At 39.3% G+C, this 19,552-nt stretch overlaps 1 protein-coding gene across 6 annotated transcripts in view; it reads right to left on the bottom strand.

The window, feature by feature from the left end:
* sgip1a (SH3GL interacting endocytic adaptor 1a) overlaps positions 1 to 19,552 on the bottom strand; it is an 85,599-nt gene that overhangs the window by 38,285 nt on the left and 27,762 nt on the right. Inside the window, exons 1-6 of one of the 6 annotated variants that reach the window (XM_070554255.1) lie at positions 7,720 to 12,164; positions 6,614 to 6,677; positions 5,052 to 5,076; positions 4,305 to 4,367; positions 2,892 to 2,955; positions 1,981 to 2,159 (exon numbers count right to left, since the gene is read on the bottom strand). In XM_070554255.1, the coding sequence (XP_070410356.1) occupies positions 1,981 to 2,159; positions 2,892 to 2,955; positions 4,305 to 4,367; positions 5,052 to 5,076; positions 6,614 to 6,677; positions 7,720 to 7,750 (426 nt within the window). In that variant the 5' untranslated portion in view covers positions 7,751 to 12,164. Of the gene's footprint in view, positions 1 to 1,980; positions 2,160 to 2,891; positions 2,956 to 4,304; positions 4,368 to 5,051; positions 5,077 to 6,613; positions 6,678 to 7,719; positions 12,165 to 19,552 lie in introns of those variants that run through there. The other 5 variants (XM_054752134.2, XM_054752139.2, XM_054752133.2 and 2 more) reach the window with 5 other exon arrangements.

The following is a 19,552-nucleotide window of genomic DNA, read 5'->3' as shown; positions in this document are numbered from 1 at the left end:
TTCACATATGACGTCCATGAATTTTAAAGACACATTCTGATACCAAGAAAGCGCTTATTTTCGAATAGAGGGAAATGTTACTTTACGTTTTGTCTGAAAATAAGTCCAGGACTACAAATGTGCACCACCAAAGTGACACCATCAAACCAGACACAGAGAAAAATAGAGGGAAAATGGCTGTCGGTTCAGCGAACTTCAAATCCTTCTATTAAGGAGCAGGGGAGGACACCGGACCTGACTGGAGAAGAACACACACACACACACACACACACACACACACACACACACACACACACACACACACACACACACACACACACACACACACACACACACACACACACGCACACACTAAGCTGGGGAATGACACACACACACACAGAGCTGGGGACAAAGAGGCTGGAGCTACAACTGGAGGGGCTGGGGATGACCTGAAAGGCTACAAGCAGAAGGCACATAAATAAGATGCAGACAAAAGACACATGAGGGTGCTAAGAGACACAAAAGGGGAATCTAAAGAGGGATGGAGGACATCAGGAGACACATGGGGAAAAACGCAGACACAGACCATGACAAGACCTAACAGTCTGCAACAAACACTCACATCTAACTAGCTGAAACGAAACGTTTTAATGAATCTGTTACTACAAATGTTGCTGAATAACACCTGAAACTTGTCAATGTGTAACCTAATAACACACATAGTCAATAACAGTCAAAGTCTTCTCTTTTCACTGTGCAACAATAGGATTTAAAGCACATGTACAAGCACGAAAGACTTTCACACCTGATAAGATGGACAAAGACAGCAGGTGAACACATTGAAGCTGGATTAAATTATTGAGGCCAGAAGCTCGGATAACCACAGGTAATATCACTGTGCAGCAGACTGAAACACAAGTTCATTGTGCCCACTTTCCTACGTAAATTATTCAAGGCAGACACCTAAGCTAACTGTCCTCTATGGAAAAGACCGGGACTACGGTTTGCATTTGGAAAGGCATAAAAACACCAAAGCATGCAGAGGAATCCCACAGCTAATTACACGATGTGAAACAGGGATTTGTTTGGTTGTTTCGGACTCCTTAAATGAGCTGTATAGCTTTGCACAAAGACTAAAACTCCGCTTCTTGGCATCAAGACACAGACCGCTTCTGTTGCTGGACCTGATGTTAAATAACGTCAAGCTAAAGAGAATGCAGAGGTCTCACAAATTAGCTACATGAAATATAAGCCATCATGTAAATCTACTGACCCCTAAAATCATGGAGAGTTAAAAGTATGGAATCAGTCCACTGTTCCATAGGGTGTCTTCAAAACAGATTACAGTGGTCCCTTTCGTGACTTCGCAGTTTTGCGGATTTTTTGTGAGTGTAGTTTTGCATGTTTTTTTCAACAGCACATTGTGTTCTGCGTCCACAGGCACACACGTTTAAACTTTGAGAGTGTTTAAACAAGAGAGAAAAGTGTGAAAATGTTAATGCCTGTCTGAGAAAAGTGCATAAAATGTTTAGTGAGGGGGTTTACAGCCTTAAAATGTTGTGGGGGTGCGCTGAGACGAGCACGTCTGTGGGGAGAGGACCGAACGGCTGTGCCAATGGGAATGTGCCGTGTCACGGCTAGAGCGCATCAGTAATCAGCACTCCTGCATCTTTATATACAGGAGAGGAGGAGACGCAAGTCTGCATGATGACAGAAGCCTGGAAAGCTGGAGTGAGTGTGTGTGCAAATAAAAGTGTTCACCTATGCACGCATGCTAGAAAACAAAAGTTGAGAAATGGACATTCTGGTGTGTGTGTGTGTGTGTATGTGTGTGTGTGTGTGTGTGTGTGTGTGTGTGTGTGTGTGAGAGATCCCAATAGTAGCTGCATACTTTATAAACATCTATAATTTATTTTAAAAAGTGTAAGAAGTTAGAAGAATGAGCCTCAAATGACAACCTAAGCATCGAGGCTGGTTAGTGACATTGGACCTACTCACCACTATAGAAGGGGACAGAGCTATGTTGCCTATGGAGGCTTTAAGCTCATCCACTGATGGTGCCGCAATAACACAATCAGCAGGCAGCGGCTTGATCTTGATTTTGAATTTCTTCCTGTGGTCTTCCTCCTCTTCAGACTCATCAGACGAGAAGAAGTGGGACTTTTTGGCTGTTGGTAGTAGGTGCAATGTCAAAGAAAAACAATGCGAAAATAACCTCATAATAACCACTGATTCCACAGGAAATATATCAAAACTATTTTTCTTAGGCTAAAAAAAGTCTATAAAGAACATGGTTATGAAATTCTTTGCTCTAAATCCTTCTAAAGCAGTTCAAGCAGTTTTATTATTAACAGTTTCAGTACCTTCCACAATGAGCCATTTCAGGGATCTGTCACTTTAAGAAAACAAGCAGCTGGTCACACCCACCCATACCCCACTCGGGCTGCTATCGTCTGAGAACCTACGATATCTAAGAGGAGCTCAGTGTAGAGCTGCTGCTCCTTCAGCATCAGCTGCTCTTCTGCAGGTGGTTCTAGGTCAAATTTCCCCGTTTGTGATGTCACAAACAGGGAATTTTAGATACTGTTTGTTTTAGGCACATATTACCTAAAACTAAACGCTGATTAAAAAATAAAATAATAGATTTCTTTTAATATTGGAGTTTTTGTAGACGGTAAAGACCCACATTGCAGGACTAAATGATTTAAAGGGCCAGTTTGGAAATTTCTAGATTTGCAGTTTATAACTCAATGATTTCTTTTGGGGGAAAAAATCCCACCAAATGTTAGGCCCTTTTATTTGAAGCTGATATTTCACACACAGTCTCGCTTAATAAGAAAACCTGGCTACACAGCTGCAGTTTGGTTAAAAACAATCAAAAGATTTAGATTGAAAGTGATTTAGGATATCTCCTTCCTCTGACTCTTCATCAGGTCTTATACTGTAGCCTTCGTCATCCACCTCAGGAGAGTTCTGAAACACACATATATACTCTATGTAAGTATATCAAAAAGAAAATGCATCAGTGTGCAATGTCAAAATTTTCTGGGGTACCCCAAGGCTCTGTTTTGGGTCAACTCTTGTTTCTGCTGTACATACACCTCTTGGACAGAAAATTGATTCTTTTCATAATGTCTCTTATCACTTATATGCAGATGACATTCAGCTGTACTGTTCCTCTAAGGATTCTGAGTTCTATAAACTGTGTGAATTACTAGAGTGTCTATAAGTTTTCACCAGCTAGTTGGAAGATAACTTCCTTCAGTTAAACTCTGAAAAGACTGAATGTCTGATCATTGCCCCTGAGAGCATGGTTCCCCTGATTAGTCTAAAACTTGGTCATTTATCCTCTGCCGTCAAGACAAATTTAAGGGATTTGGGTGTTAATTTTGACCAATCAATGTCTCCTGAAGGCCACTCAGAAAAATTGGTGCAAAACTGTTTTTATCACTTAAGAAATATCTCCAAACTGCGAAAGTCGGTGTCAAAACATGAACTTGAAATGGTTAACAATGCCTTTATCTCCTCTCATCTAGATTACTGTAACACACTCTTCACATGCTTTAATAAAAAGGCCCTTGACCACCTTCAGTTGGTCTAGAACTCTGCAGCGAGGCTCCTAACTGGAGCAAACAGAAGAGCACACATCACTCCTATTCTAATGTCTCTGCACTGGTTACCCGTTAACTTTAGAGTTCATTTTAGGATCCTGATTATAACTTTCAGTGCTCTACATGGTCACGCTCCTCCCTATATTACTGAACTGTTAAAGCCTTAACCTGAGCCCTCAGGTCCACCGACCAGAACCTTCTAGAAGTTCCAAAGACCAGATACAAAAGTCGAGGTGATCAGTTATCCAGACTGTTGCACCCTGACTCTGGAATGATCTTCCTTTATCCTTACGTAGCATTGACAGTCTGGACACTTAAAAAAACAGCTAAAGACCCTTTTATTTAAAGCTGCTTTTAACTAAACCTTTTATTTTCTTATTTTTAACTCTAATTAGTAATCTTTCATCAGTTTATGAAATTTTATAACTGCATGACTTTATGTTTTCTGATTTTAATCTATTTCTGTTTTAGATCATTATGATTTTATGACTATGTTTTATTTTGTTTTGATCTATGTGAAGCACTTTGTGATTCTATGTCTGTGATAAGTGCTATATAAATAAAATATACTTATTACTTACATTTTCTGATTAAACAAAATGTCCACAAGAGCTTTAAAACATCTAGTATAAAATATCTGTTTTCTATGTGCAAGTAAAAACAGAAAGAGTTAAGTCAGAGTTTCAAACTTGAATACAGAATTTAACTTACATATCTGTCCCAGTCAATGTCTCCATAGAAGCCATTAGGGGCCCCATTCGTCCTCTTCTGAGACTGAGAAAACAGAGACGGTTTGATTAAAATCCCTCCAGACACTCAAGGAAAAGTATATTATGTAAGACCTCCACTATGGCGACAACACAGCAGGATTTTTGTTTCAGAAAGCTCTCTCCGTTAAACATCCATCCTGTAAACCCAGATTATTTTATAAATTAAGGTCTGAACATTTTATTGTCCAATATTCCAATTTTGCAAACACTTATCATGACAAGAATTGAAATTATTTTATTTTCTTTTTAACTCCATATCTGTGTCTTGATGATGACCCCCCCCCCCAAACACACACACACACACACACACACACACACACACACACACACACACACACACACACACACACACACACACACACACACACACACACACACACACACACACACACACACACACACACACCCTTCAGACAGCTGAAACTGTGACTGCTGAGCTAAACAACAAAACTATGAGGTTTTAAGTCCAATCTAAATGCTACACACAACTAGCCTAGCTGCTAGTCTACTCTGAGCAGATCAGTACCGACTCAGCCTCCTGGACTTCCTGGCAGGCAAAAAGAACACAGATAATAATTAATTTACCTCCTTTTGGTAAGACTGTGTTACTTCCAAAAATAGGCTGCACATACTTACATCAAACAAATGTACAAATGACCAAACTCCTCTAATAAGATAGTTTACTTACACCGCTGTCTCTTTCCGGGGACCCTCTGTGAGAAATAGAGAGAGAAGGGAAAAAACATGAAAATTCACTACTGAAATTAGTCAAGAGGACATTTTTAAAAAGCTCCCCACAAGAGTCACACACAAGGTTTTAAAAGTGTTAAATAAAACACAATCTTTCATTTGTGTCATCTGCCCCAGACAGGCAAATGAGGGCCATACTATTTTTGTCTGTGCCTGTCTGTTAGCAAGATACCACATAAATGACTGGGTTAGGGTTAGATTTTCATAAAAGCATACTTTAGTTTTATAAATTGTGAACTTTTAAAGTTAACCTAAATCAATATGGCCGACAGAATTAATGCACCTCAGCAAACACAGATATAGGTCAGTACGTTTTACAGAAACTGAGCTACGAGCTGATGGCGTTGTCTCCAACATGTTCTCTTTACTTCAGATTTTGCCCTTACATCAACCAACTGCTGCTGGTGTCAGCCCTGAACGTCTGTTAGCAGAATCTCTCACGAAACACTGGATGCAAATCCAAAGGCTGACAGAACCCATAGTCTTGAAACGTTGCTTGCAATCACACACAATCTTATTTCGACCTATTTGACCAAAACATATATAATGCCATAATTCATCAACAAGGGGGTGTTATACACATTCCCTCAAGGAATGCTAGACCGTTAACCCCTTCATTCCTAAAATCTGAGAATACAAATAGCAAAAATGTAGTTTTGAAATGAAACAATTTCCTGGCTAGTTTGACTTTATTGATGTAATTCTATAACAATATAATAGTCTAAAAATCAATTCCGGGCCTGGAGGGCCGGTATCCAGCACGTTTTAGTTTTAACTCTGCTTCAACACACCTGATTTTAATCAGCAGGTAATTGGCAGGCTTCTGCAGAGCTTGATGAGCTGCTGCACAGGTGATTCAACCACTGAGTCAAGTGTTGGAGCAGAGAAACCACTAAAACTTGCTGGATATCGGCCCTCCAGGACCAGAACCGAATACCCTTGATCTAAAGGCTCAGGGACTCATGATTCATGGACTCATTAGCTGATTAGACTGTTACCCCAACCCTAACCCAAATATTCAACCTTTTCACAATATTCTATTTGTCTCAGATTTTGAATTTGGGATTTTCATAAGCTATAAGCCATAATCCTCATAGTTATAACAAATAAAGGCTCAAACATCTGGCTTTGCATGTAAGGAGTCTATCCCATATATTAGTTTCACCTTTGAAGTTGAATTACTGAAATAAATAAACTTGTATACCTTATTCTAATTTTTCAAATTTCATATGTATAGAAATAAAATTGGCCCTTGCCACGTGAAAATATTCCACTAGAGGGCAGTAGACGAGTACAGGACTGGAAATGGCAGGTTTTAAATACTTCATGGATGCCAGCAGGGGTTTAATGTGAAGTTAGGACGATATTTCACAAAGAATAACATTTTTTGATTAATGAAATTATTATTTTCTAAAATAAACCAAAAACTTGCACTATTTAACCTTCCAACCTGCTCATTTTGGACAACACGGGAAACGGCAAAGCAATGAGAAGACTTACGCGGAGTCATTGTCCTTCTCTTTCTTCCGTAACCCAAGGGCCTTCCTGGTACGTTTTTTCAATCCTGGGAAAACAGAGGAGGAAACACTCACAAAGAGAAAGCAAAGGCTAGGCTGAAAGGTGGTTTCAGTGGGTGGTTAAAGGCCCGTTGGGGTCAGCTGTACATCTTTCATCCCAGGCATCAAAGGCAACATTTTCATGCATTATCGAGTGACTGTCAGCACAGACCTAAAAACACACACAGTGTAAACTATAAATGTGTTCATGGTCATCCCGGATGAAAGTACGACCCTGCAGTCATCAAGGAAACCTTTTTGAACGGAAACTTCATTAGCTCTGTGAAAATCGATGAGCAGCAGTTTAACCGGGGCAGCTGCTGAGCGCAGACGGAGGAAGCTACTGTAGGTCAGACACAAAACTCAATATTATTGTACACAATACAGCACAAGACTGCTAATGCACTGATTTGACTGAAAAAAAAAAACTGAACTAATGTTGGGGGAAAAATACTGAGATGCTGAGGTAAACAACATGCTAACGCTAATGAGAGTTGTTAAATGAGTCTGAAGCCTATTCAGGTTGGAAACATAAATTAATATTTTAAAATTTACATGTGTTCTATTGATTTCTTTTAAATCAAAATGGATTAATCTAACTGTATAAGTAATAAGTAAATTTGATTTATATAGCACTTATCACAGACATAGAATCCCAAAGTGCTTCACATAGATAAAAAATAAAAATAAAACATAAAGTCATAAAATCATAATGATCTCAAAACAGAAATAGATTAACATCAGAAAAAAGTCATCAAATGATAAAATTTCATAAACGGATGAAAGATAAGTACGAATTTGAGTTAAAAATAAGAAAACAAATGATTTATGTAAAAGCAGCTTTAAATAAAAGCTTCAACTGCAAAGTGTCCATCAATGTCTTTTATTTCCCCTGACTGTAATGAAGCATGAAAAGAGCTTCTTTTTTCTTGTTCCTCATAAAAAGGCAATTCATTTCTGCTTTATACCGGCCCTCTATGGCATCTCACGTTTAACCTCAATCTCCTGTAAATGTTACACTAATCTCAAACACTTCCATTTCCTCCTTACCCAGAATAAAACCCCAGTTGTCCCCCTCCATTTCTTCTCTGACGATTCCTTCACTCTCATTCTCCCTCGTCTCTGTCTTGTTCTGAACTCATCATTACAAAACCTAGCTACTGACCTCTTCCTCATACCACTTGCAGATACACGCCGTTCCTCAGATGAGGAACTTGATGCTGCCTCTGGTTTAAACGACACACCGATGCAGATCAGGTATCCTGTCCTTGATCCATGTCGCTCTAGAATTCAACACCAGTAACTGCACTTATGAGTCAATGACTGAAGCAGTTGTTGAAAATTAGAATCTTTGTCTGAAAGCGCCCCATGAACCCAGAAAGAAAACCACCAAAACAGGAAATGAAACAAGGGAAGTAGCTTCAACACGAGAGGACACAGTTATCTGCATCTTACGGTTTTACAGTCAGAGCTCCAGTAAACATCCTGCCATGAGGGACGCAAACGAAAGCTTACAGGACGCAGGCAGCAGCTGTAACAGGGAAAAGTCTCTGCATTCAGTGACATGAACACAGAGCCACACCCTGATCAATATTCATGAAAACAGGCCTCCACAGCATTTCACAGCTGCACTCGCGTCTGCAAGAATTCAGTCATTCGTTGGATTAAAAAGAGCAACAATGGATTCAAATCTAATAAATACAACAGAAGCAAAAAAACAAGGTCAACACGTAATTATTTGTAACTTATAAAACTAAAAATAAAGAATCAAAACAATTCTGCGCGAAGGAAAAGACGCAGTAAGAAGAGTAATCTCATGATATATGCTCCTTATTACTGTTACAAACACATTCTTTCTAATTAGTTTTCTTTTACAATACTTACAAATGAAAAATGTATCCCAAAACATTCTACAATCCATATTTATTGTATTTCCAAATCTTTACATTAAAGGATTCTTGTTTAATGTTTCCCTATTTTCAAAATACAAGTTCTATAAATTGTAATTTTGGAACAAATTCAATATTGTAATTTACATTTTTTCTCGAATGCCTTGATGCTTTTGGATTTCTTTGTGACGTGGTTTCCACAAATGAATTCCTGTCACCGAGATGGTCCCCTCCTGTTACGGCTACCAGCCTGGCCATTGGGATGCAGGAGCCAGGATCACCCAGCCCTGGTGATCAGCCCGACATCGCCCCTCCTCATCCTCTCTTCCAGGCTGCTGAGGAGCACAGCTGAGCGGAACCCTCCTGATGACCCACACCTGGGATAAAAAGGCGGTGCCTTCAGCAGTCTGGGAGGCAGCAGTGCAGGGGTTCTGCTGTCCTCCAGGTCTCAGTTTGGGTTCAACCCTTTCATTTGTGATGAGTTTTAACTCTGAGTTGAGAAGTTTTAAAGGGAAAAACTCTGAGTGATCCACATGGATCTTTGGCTGATGTCAACTTAGTTGACTCTGTTTTAAGGTTAACTCGGTTTTAGTTTTTAGACTTTTATCAACTTTGTTGTGTTTTTAAAACACCTTTGGTTTAGGTAAAACATTTAATAAAGTTTTAACCAGGTGTTTTATATAGTTGATGAATTGTCTTTTAACTGTTAACCTTATAGTGAATTTTTCGTTTTGCATAATTTTAATAATGCTCGCCATCTGTTTGCACTTGTTTTTAGAACCTTTTATAACAATTAAACCCGTTTTAACTCCACTATCACATTTCTTATGTTGCCCCCTCCTTCACATTTAAACACCTCCTGTCGGGGACGTAACCCCTCCATTACTTCCACATCCAGACATCTTTAACCAAAAAGGTAATGGTTGCTGTATTTGGCTTCTAGTTCTAATAAAATAAAAATCTTCACCATTTTTACAGTATTTATTCAGATGTCTGAATTTGAATTTTTTTAATTTAAAAATGCTTAAAAGTTTCAGGAAACTGTGTCAACCCTTAAATAAGACTTGGTATTCTATTATTGTAATGTGTGTTTTAGTTTGAACTTGGTGATGTAATACTAACTGAAATAGTCATGGTCAAACATAACATATAAATTACCTCTCATGGCAAGTTTTTCATTGATCTTTCAGTTTTTTGATGACGTGAACATTTTTGCTTTTTCATCGTTTCCTCAAAAGGGCAAAATAAAAGCCTTCAAGACTTTTTCGAACATTTTTAATCAGTTTTCTGTTTTTTGCTCCTTTCTCCTTTCCAATAAATCCACTTTGGCTCCAAATAAAAGCCGACAGATTTACAGCAGTGCGAGGGAAAGTATTCAGTAGCATACAGATGGCAGCTTCACACCGCATGCATTTAAAAGAACACACCAAGAAAGGAAAGTTAAGCATGCATGAGCTGCAGCAGAGAAGAAAAATTAAAGATACATGCTTGAGACGCGTATGAGGTGAAGTTTAAAAAGGACTCCCAATCAGAGGAATGCTAATTCAAGTGCTGGCATAATTAGTGGTGTATCCTCAAGACACAGCAATTCCAGGAAACGCCAAAAAGTTTTAATCCAAACAAGAGAAAAGTTCCCAAACCTAAAATAAATTAGGCCAACAAATTATTTCAAAAACTCTCAACTGTTCAGAGGATTTGCACAATAAAAAGCTCATAAGAATTCCTCTCCAAGCATTGTTTAATAGTTTTAACGCTCACCTGTTCTCTAAGAAAATGCGTAACTCAGTCTGGATTTTCCAATATGTGAAAACAAACTCACAGCGGGAGGAACGTCACTCAGAGCAGAAGCAAATGTGTTATTATAATGTTGTTCCACCCTTCAGCCTACAGGAACTAGTTTTTACAAACACAAACAACATTAAAACACTACAATTGTGTCATTGTCGCTATTACATTTAGCTTATGTGTAAATGGCATAACAAATAACAGCTTAATATTTAAAAATGAGCAAAAATAAACTTTAAAATAGAAACAGATTATCCATATTTATCTTTAAAACTCTGACAAAGGCGGAAGTTCTGGCTGAAACATGTCAGCCGAAGGTAAAGAAGCATCTATTTACTTCACTGTGTTAAATAAGAGAAAAGAAGATAATTAAGTAACAGATTAAGTTTTGTCAGAAAATAAAGTCTAAATCTTTGTTGTACCTGTTTAAGGTCTGCATCAGTTAAATAGTAAATGGCCTGCATTTGATATAGGGACTTCTAGAGTCCTGGAACCCCCCAAGGCGCTTTAAAACACTATCAGTCTTTCACCCTTTCACACACACATTCACACCCTGATGGGGATGAGCCACAATGTAGCCACAGCTGCCCTGAGGTGCACTGACAGAGGCGAGGCAGCCGAGCACTGGCGCCACCGGTCCCTCCAGCCACCACCAGCGGGCAAGGAGTGGTTAAGTGTCTTGCCCAAAGACACAACGACAGCGACAAACTGAGCGGGGCTCGAACCTGCAACCTTCCGATTACGAGGAGATCATTTAACTCCTGTGCCACCATCACCCCAGTTACTTTTTTCTTTTCATTTCACAGTTGGATTTTAAGTAATTGATTATTTTGGTTAATTATCAGTAAAAATTGATCAAGTAAATAGCTTTCATTTGATTTGTATTAAAGGGGCATATTATGCCTTTTTTCTTAAGTTAGAATAGTTTTATGGTAGAAAAAAACATGTTCATGAAGTTCTTTGCACTAAATCCGTCTCACTGAACAATTTCAGCAGTTTTATTATCGGCCATTTCAGTATCTTCCAGAATGAGCCATCTCAGTGTTCTATCATTTTAAGAAAACAAGCTGTTGCTGGCCACGCCCACCCATCCCCCGCTCAGGCTGCTATAAGCTAACAAGCTCAGATATCAGGGAGGGGCTTGGAGTAGGGTTGCTGCTCCTCCAGCAGCATCTCTTTGTTGCGCATGAGAGGTGGTTTTATTCTTCTACTACAGGGGTGGGGAACCCTGGTCCATAGAGGGCCGCTTTCCAGCATATTTTAATTTCAACCCTGCTTCAATACACCTGGTTTCAATCAGCAGGTGATTAACAGGCTTCTGCAGAGATCGATGAGCTGCTGCACAAGTGATTCAACCACTGATTCAGAAGTGTTGGAGCAAAGGCATGCAGGATACCGGCCCTTGAGGACCAGGATTCCCCATGCCTGTTTTACTACAAAAAGTTCCTGTTTGTGATGTCACAAACAGAGACTTTTTGAAATCGCTTGTTTTAGGCACATAGATTCTAGTCAGAGGATTTTATGTGATTTCCAATGGGTTTGCATGTTTCTATCTGCCAGTATAGGAAGTGATGTTTCATTCCCACATATACAAGAGGCAGAACAAGAAAATTTAAATGGATAGGTAAACAGTGATTCAGAAACACAAACCCCTAGAGATATTCACAAAAACCTGGACTCAAATTCTGACAGCTGCTCAGGACGCTCAAAGGATCGGTCTGTTTTTGGACAGGCAAAAGTTGTTTAACAAGCCTCCCCAAAGGGAGCAGAGATGAAGAGACTATCAGCCAACGAAGCAGTAACACACGCACGCACACACACACACACACACACACACACACGCACGCACACACACACACACACACACACACACACACACACACACACACACACACACACACACACACACACACACACACACACACACACACACACACACACACACACACACACACACACACACACACACACACACAGGGGCACAGCTTGCACTGCCAACTGCAGAGGAGAGGACACGGCCAGACCACTCCAGACTGAATGGGAGACCTGTGCTGCTGTGAATAGTAAGCAGTAAGGACAAAAATACAACATAGGCTTTTTTTAAAAAGATGTTTTTAGTAGAGATTAAATGTCTTTTGTTATTTAAATCCTAACCTGGGTAAATAAACAGTACGCTCTTGTGGCTGTACTTGTACGCATTTATCCCAAAAATGGATAAGAAAGTCTTTTCCATTCAGTAAGAGCCAGCGATGTGTGCATGTCTGAGCATGTTTAGAAAGAAAAACAGAACATCAGCAAAGGTCAAGCTGCTACGCAGCCATGATGATCCACAGACAGGCAGGTGGGTAAGTAAACATTAAGCAAGTAGTGTCGCGAAGGCTGGGAGGCAAAAAAAAAATCATGTAGAAATGGGAAGAAGAGTGGAATCAGTGAGACAGGAAGGCAGAAAAACTGTTCATCAGTGTAACAGACAAATAAAGAGATACGGTGGAAATGTTGCTTACAGAAGGCTAAAAACGACCTAAAATTGTTGGAACAAGGAGGAGGAAACAGGTGAGCAAAATGTGTTTAAATCCAATAATCCCAGAGGATGATGCAAAGCCCTGGAAGACAACTGGATAAAAATGTGAACCATAACCTACGAAGATGCACTATTTGGCAAAGTTAGAGCTAAATATTTAGTTTGGATTGTGACAACTGATAATACATCCAGCTGCACCAGATACAAAGATAGATGGAAACTAGTTTTGACTGAAACCAAATAAAAAATAAAAACCTTTTGCATTTCATCTTTATGACCATTTATTGCATTTTCTCTAACATTGTTATGATAATCTTCCATATTTATCCAATTTTAACTTAAAATGGGAAATTCTTACAAGAGAAAAAACATTCAGATGTAAAGCAAATCTCCAGAAATCAGCAGTGACAACTGAATCTCATCAGGCATGCCAGGAAAGCATCTGGATCACTAAGACAAAGCGAGGGTTTGCATTAAGGCATGGGGATGCTAAAATTAGAACGCGACCAGACCGTCCAGGTGGCTGCACCGTGAGATGACAAATCCAACACTTGTCATGCACCAACAGATCATGCACTAATACTTCTATTTGTAGACTAGACTATTGCAAGATCTGTTTGATTTAATATAATGCTACACACTTTCTAAAAAGGGGGTTATTTTGCCAAGTGACATCAGCCACCTCTAACAGAAAGTGGGTCAGGGCCAGAAATCATATATTAGTGTGTTGGCAGTTGGTTCACAGAACAAAGGAGTATGAAGATGGGGATGATGCATTCATCTGGGACTCTTTTTGCTTAAAATCCTTACAATTTCAATTAAACTGTCTGAATTCAATTTAACATCATGGTGGCAGATCTAGATCAAGCATGATGACATAAAACAGCAGCTTTTACATCAGAAAATGTGAAAAATATTGTAGCAATTTAAAGGTGAAACATGTAAGAATTTTACAGTGAAACAATCACAAAACAGTCTAATGTCTCAATCAAGTTGGAAGGAAGGTTACATTGAAACAGATTTCCTTCTCAGTTGCCTGGGGGGTTGTCAGTTTAGCTCCTTTTAAAAAAAAGTCTGGCTTAAAAGGACGCTGTCCTTCCTTGGTCAAACAGTTAAATGGAACACACTTGCATCACATGACTGCTGCAGAAGCCGCGGTCATGTGATGCAAGTAACGTCACGTGACACGAGAGGTAATGTTATACTTTATACATAAGTTTTAATATAAGTTTCCCTATAAATGTACAACGAGCCTTTTACTTTTTAAATTGTGTATATTTTGGTTAAATTAAATATGTAAGAGAGTTACTACCTGCTAGCCACCAAAGCTGCAACTATTAAGCAACTAACCAACCATAGATAACTGCTTTGGATATAAATAAAAAAACATTTAGGATATCAGCCCGATTAGCTGACTTACATTTAAACTTGAAATTTGCCCCAGAAGTAGCCACCGGCTTCTGACCCACCATAATTTAGAAAATTCGGCCAGTATTCTGGGAAAACTTTGACCAAGGCCAGGCTACAAGGCACCTCCCATTTGTTCTTGCTCAGCTAGTTAAACGGCTAACAAACTAACATGTCTCTGGTGAGCTAACTGCTGTGCCGAGATGTATAATTCTATACTTGGAGTCTAAAAGCTCTATAGATGTTTAAAGACTCTAAGCTAATAAACAAGGAGCAACCTAAAAATGATCTCTTGTACTCCAAGAAGCCACAGCATCATTTTGTTTCACTCTAATATCAGGTGAAGCTGGCTAGACGCTAACGTTGAGCTAACAATTTTATCAGTGACTTAGAAGCAAAAAGATAGCTTAAAAACATCTCAAGATATTTTTCTGTAACCAACAACTTGATATTACAGTAAAATGTATGTGTGAAGTGGCCAATTGTGGTGTTTTACTTCCTACAATAAACCTTTTAGAACTACAACAGCAAGCTAACGGCAAGACAGCAAACTCCTCTCATGACAGAAGCACACTACCGTAGTAAGGGTAGTAAGTGTGCCCTACCAAATATGACAATAGATTTATATACTTGTCTTTACTTACTTATCTTATTTGCTTGTTATCTAAAAACTTCTGGTGCCGCTGTCCCTCGTTCTAGGTGTCGTACTCGCGGGGACCGGGCTTTCTCAGTCCTAGCACCGTCACTCTGGAACCAGTTGCCACCCTCAGTTAGGCTGTCCCCATCTCTGCCAGTCTTTAAGAGTCACCTAAAAACACACCTCCTCCGCTTGGCGTTTCCAGAACATGTTTGATTTTGGCCCTCTTTTATGTTGAATTTATTTCACAGTTTTCATTGGTTCACTAAATCCATTGTTTTACACATTTGTCCTGTACCAAAATGTTTAACCTATTTTGTAATTTGTATTTTGTAATTTGAATTGCTTTTATTTTTGATTAATTCAATATATTTACCTTCAACTGAACAGTGTTCAGCGCTTTGGGCTTCCTGACAGGGTTGCGGGAGGCGCTTTATAAATAAAGCTTTGATTGATTGATTGATTGATTGATCTGTAACTGGCAAAAGCCATGAAACTCACCGAACGTATTTAGATAGTGATTGCAGTAACCAAAGTTAACCACATGGTGTCATTCTTACATAATGCACCTTTAAAACTAATTTAACCATCTGGAGGGAAAAATCAGAAAGAACTAAAAATTACTGATAGGCTGCATTATAAACATGTGACAATACAAATGCATTGTACATTATACGCTGAAACATACTGTAAACACACACACGCACACACGCGCACACACACACACACACACACACACACACACACACACACACACACACATACACACACACACACACACACACACACACACACACGGTTCTCATCCTGAGGCTCTAAATAGCAACCACCAAGGACCCTGTGGCAGGGCCAGTAAAGTAGCTTTTAACATGGATTTCCACACAGAGACACAAGGGAAAGATGTTTTTTAAAGCGGTCAGTCCAGACTTTCAGAGACCAGAGTGGCAGATATGAGAACTGGAGTGTCCTTCTGTATTTAGCTCTAAGTAATCCTGCTCACGTCTCACACGGATCACCGGAAACACCTGCGGTTCTATAGATAGCAAATAATCACTTGAATCTAAATATTTCATGATTATTTTTGAACTTTAAAAAAATTAAATTCACGTGTAAAATCAAACCGTGAGTGCATTAGGATGGTTTAAGCTCCCAGGAATCAATATGGATGATCTACAGTGTTTTAAACAGACGAGTTTATAAAACATTTGAGAACAAGTTTACGTTCAACTGTTTTCACACAGCAGCTCTACATGTTAATTACCGTCATCATAGGGTTGACCCGTACTTAACCTTATTAGAGCAGAATTTAGACAATTCTGCACTAAATTAATTAAAAAAGGAAACTACAAAAACATTTATATATGAATGTTTGAATACCACTGTAGCTTCATTTATAAAGCATTTCAAAACCACAAGAACAAAAGTACCAAACACTGAATAAAAACAACAACAACAACAACAACAATAATAAAATCAATAGGACCTTGAATAATATAAAAAGGATCAAAACTACAACTATTGATCAAATATTAAATATAATTCAATTAAAACAATGACATATAATTAATTTAGATTCTTTTTTTAGTCGTTAAATTACAATTCCAGGGCTGAATGATTGCACATTACTGTTTTTTATTTTTATTTTTTGCTTGCAGTAAGAAAGTTACAGGACAAATCCTGTCTGCAGCTTTCCTGCATGGAGTTAGCATGTTCTCCTTATGTGTGAGTTTTCTACAGATGCTCCAGCTTTCCCCCCAAAGACCTAAATCATGCATGTTAGGTCAATTGGAGACTAATTTGTCCATAGGCGTGAGTGAGTTTGTGACTGAGTGTTTGTATCTGTGTCCAGGATGTCCCCTCTACCAAAGACTGCTGGCGTTAGGCACTAGCTTCCTCTGATCCTTTGACTGTCAGTCAATTCCAACTCCTATTGCATCAAGTAAATTAAAATGTTAAATAACACATCTTTTTGTTTCCATTCTCTTGATGTTGACATTAGAGGGAGAGTCCTACAAACAGCTGCTATTACAATAAATTGCCATAGTATTAAAAAGGACCCACAAATAGAAACACTTCCACATGCTGGAATATAACTTCCACTTTGCAGTCAACCACTTGAGCCACATTAACATATAAAAAAGGAAAATAACAGAAGTCAACTCATTAGATTTTTTTAAAATGCCTTTCAGAGGTGAAATTGGGACATCAACTTTTGTTAAACATTCTGGATTTGGAATTATTTTTCAAAAATAATCCTGGTCTTTGTTAACAGCATGGTTGCTAAATGGGAGACAGACTTTAAATTTATGATGAATTAAATAAATGATACTCTTAAAAACAATTAAAAAGTGTTAACCAGCATTTTAAAAAAATGGCTAAACAATCCTGTGAGTCAGTGAAAAGTGTTTTCAAGACACTTTTCAAATGATGTTTTACATGGGTTTCTTGAACAAACTAAAAATAATGGGAAAGCTCCTTAAATGCTACAGCTAAGATTCAAAACTGATGTGTTTGTCAGCTGCTTTTCAAAAACATCAAAAAGACAGACTTCTTTTTTCTTTCCGACTGGAGATTAAATTGGACTCTGGCCTTCGCTAGTCTGATCCTGTCTGTTTTTAAGACCTAAAGCTGATTGGATGATGTTTCTACTGGATACACAATAAAAATAAAGACCTTCATGGTTGAGTGGATTTGTTAGGCTACACGAGTTCTGCTTTTACACTCCCTGTCCCTGACAATTGCATTAGAAGAAGTAAATATCATTCCTATAGCGTCTCTCAAGATAAAAATCACGAGGCGCTTCACAAAAACAAAAAATGTAAAAATATAAAAAAGAATTTAGAAAATTGTTAAAAATATATTTAAAATGAGCAAAATAATCGACAATTGTGATTAAAAAATGTAAAGAAAATAAGAAAGAGAGAGAGAGAGAGAGAGAGAGAGAGAGAAAGAGAGAGAGAGAGAGAGAGAGAATAGTGAAGAGGAAAAACAATGGATCCTGAGGAAGGTGGAATAGGTAAGGAGAGCAGAACAAGGAGAGGGTGATGACGGTCACACCAAAGCCTGAAGAAGTGAGTCTTCAGCTGCTTTTTAAAGGAGACCACAGAGTCCACTGATCTCAGGCTCAGGGGGAGAGCTTTCCAGAGTCTGGGGGCCGCAGCAGCAAATGATCTGTCACCTTTGGTCTTTAGCCTGGTGCTGCACAACCAGTAGGTTTTGGTCACTGGACCTCAGGGACCTGCTGGGGGTGTGGGGACTGAGAAGATCACCAATGTATGATGGTGCTTGTCCATGTAAGGCCCTATAGACCAGAACCAGGATCTTGAAATGAGCCCTGAAGTTATTATTATTATTACCAATAATAATAATAATAATAATAATCATCATCATCATCATAATAAGCTATCCTGTATCTGAACTGAAAGTATGTGGAACCCCAAAAAATTTCTTTAGCTTGGGACTTTGGCTCCTGATGAAACCAAGAAGCTTGATTAGGATTCCTCTGTTTATTTGGGCCTTTGGGCCAAGATTGTTTTGACTCATAATAAATGATCCACACTTGCAAAGCGTCTTTCAGAGTCAGGGGACTCCAAAGCACTTTACACTACAGTGCATCATTCATCCATTCACGTGCTGGTGGTCGTGAGCTACTTTGTAGCCACAGCTGCCCTGGGAAGCACTGACAGAGGCAAGGCTGCCGAGTGCCACCGGTCACTCCGACCACCACAAATGGGCAAGGTGGGTTAAGTGTCTTGCCCAAGGACACAACGGCAGAACTCTCTGTCCGGAGCCAGGATCGAACCTGCAACCTTCCATTTACTGGACAACTCGCTCTAAATCCTGAGCTACTGCTCCAGTCCCGTCTGCCTCATTTACAACCACACAGGTCTTTTCTTACAAAGCCAAGAAATGTATCTAAGTCTGATTGTCTGGATCATGAAAACATGAAACAACTTTGCAGAGCATAAAAATAACCCTTAGTTTAAGTTCAGAATGACATTTCTTTTTATTTTTAACTTCAGTTTTTATACCTACAGACCAGACGTCTTGACCTTCCATCTGATGAAGACCGTGGAAAAACTCATCCTCACCCATCTACATTCAGTGGTGAGCCTGGAAATAGACCCACTACAATTTGCAAACCAAACATGGGAGTGGAAGATGCGCTCATCTACCTGCAGAACCAGGCTCTGACTCACCTCGAGATGCAAAACAGCACTGTGAGAATCATGTTCAAGTGCCTTCAACACCACCCAGCCGTGTCTACAGCAGCAGAAGATGAGGGGTGCAAAAGTGGATGAACATCTGACTGCATGGACCATCAATTTCCTCACCAACAGGCCACAGTATGTGAGGCTGCACAACTGTATGTCTGAGGTGGTTGTGTGCAGTGCTGGAGCTCCACAGGGTACGGTGCTCTCACTCTTTCGCCTACACCTCAGGCTTCACCTACAACACCAGCAGCTGTCACCTCCAGACGTTTTCTGATGACTCAGCCGTTGTTGGCTGTGTGTCTGAGGGGAATGACCTGGAGTAAAGGCCAGTCATCATGGACTTTGTGGACTGTTGTGAGCGTAACCACCTTTACTTGAACATCAGTAAGACAAAGGAAATGGTGATGAACTTCCAGAGAAACACTCCTCC

Source organism: Nothobranchius furzeri, chromosome 8 (genome assembly GCF_043380555.1).
Source record: "Nothobranchius furzeri strain GRZ-AD chromosome 8, NfurGRZ-RIMD1, whole genome shotgun sequence".
NCBI lineage: Eukaryota > Metazoa > Chordata > Actinopteri > Cyprinodontiformes > Nothobranchiidae > Nothobranchius > Nothobranchius furzeri.
The sequence above is the reverse complement of the archived record's forward strand: the minus strand, read 5'-3'. Positions and strand labels throughout refer to the sequence as shown.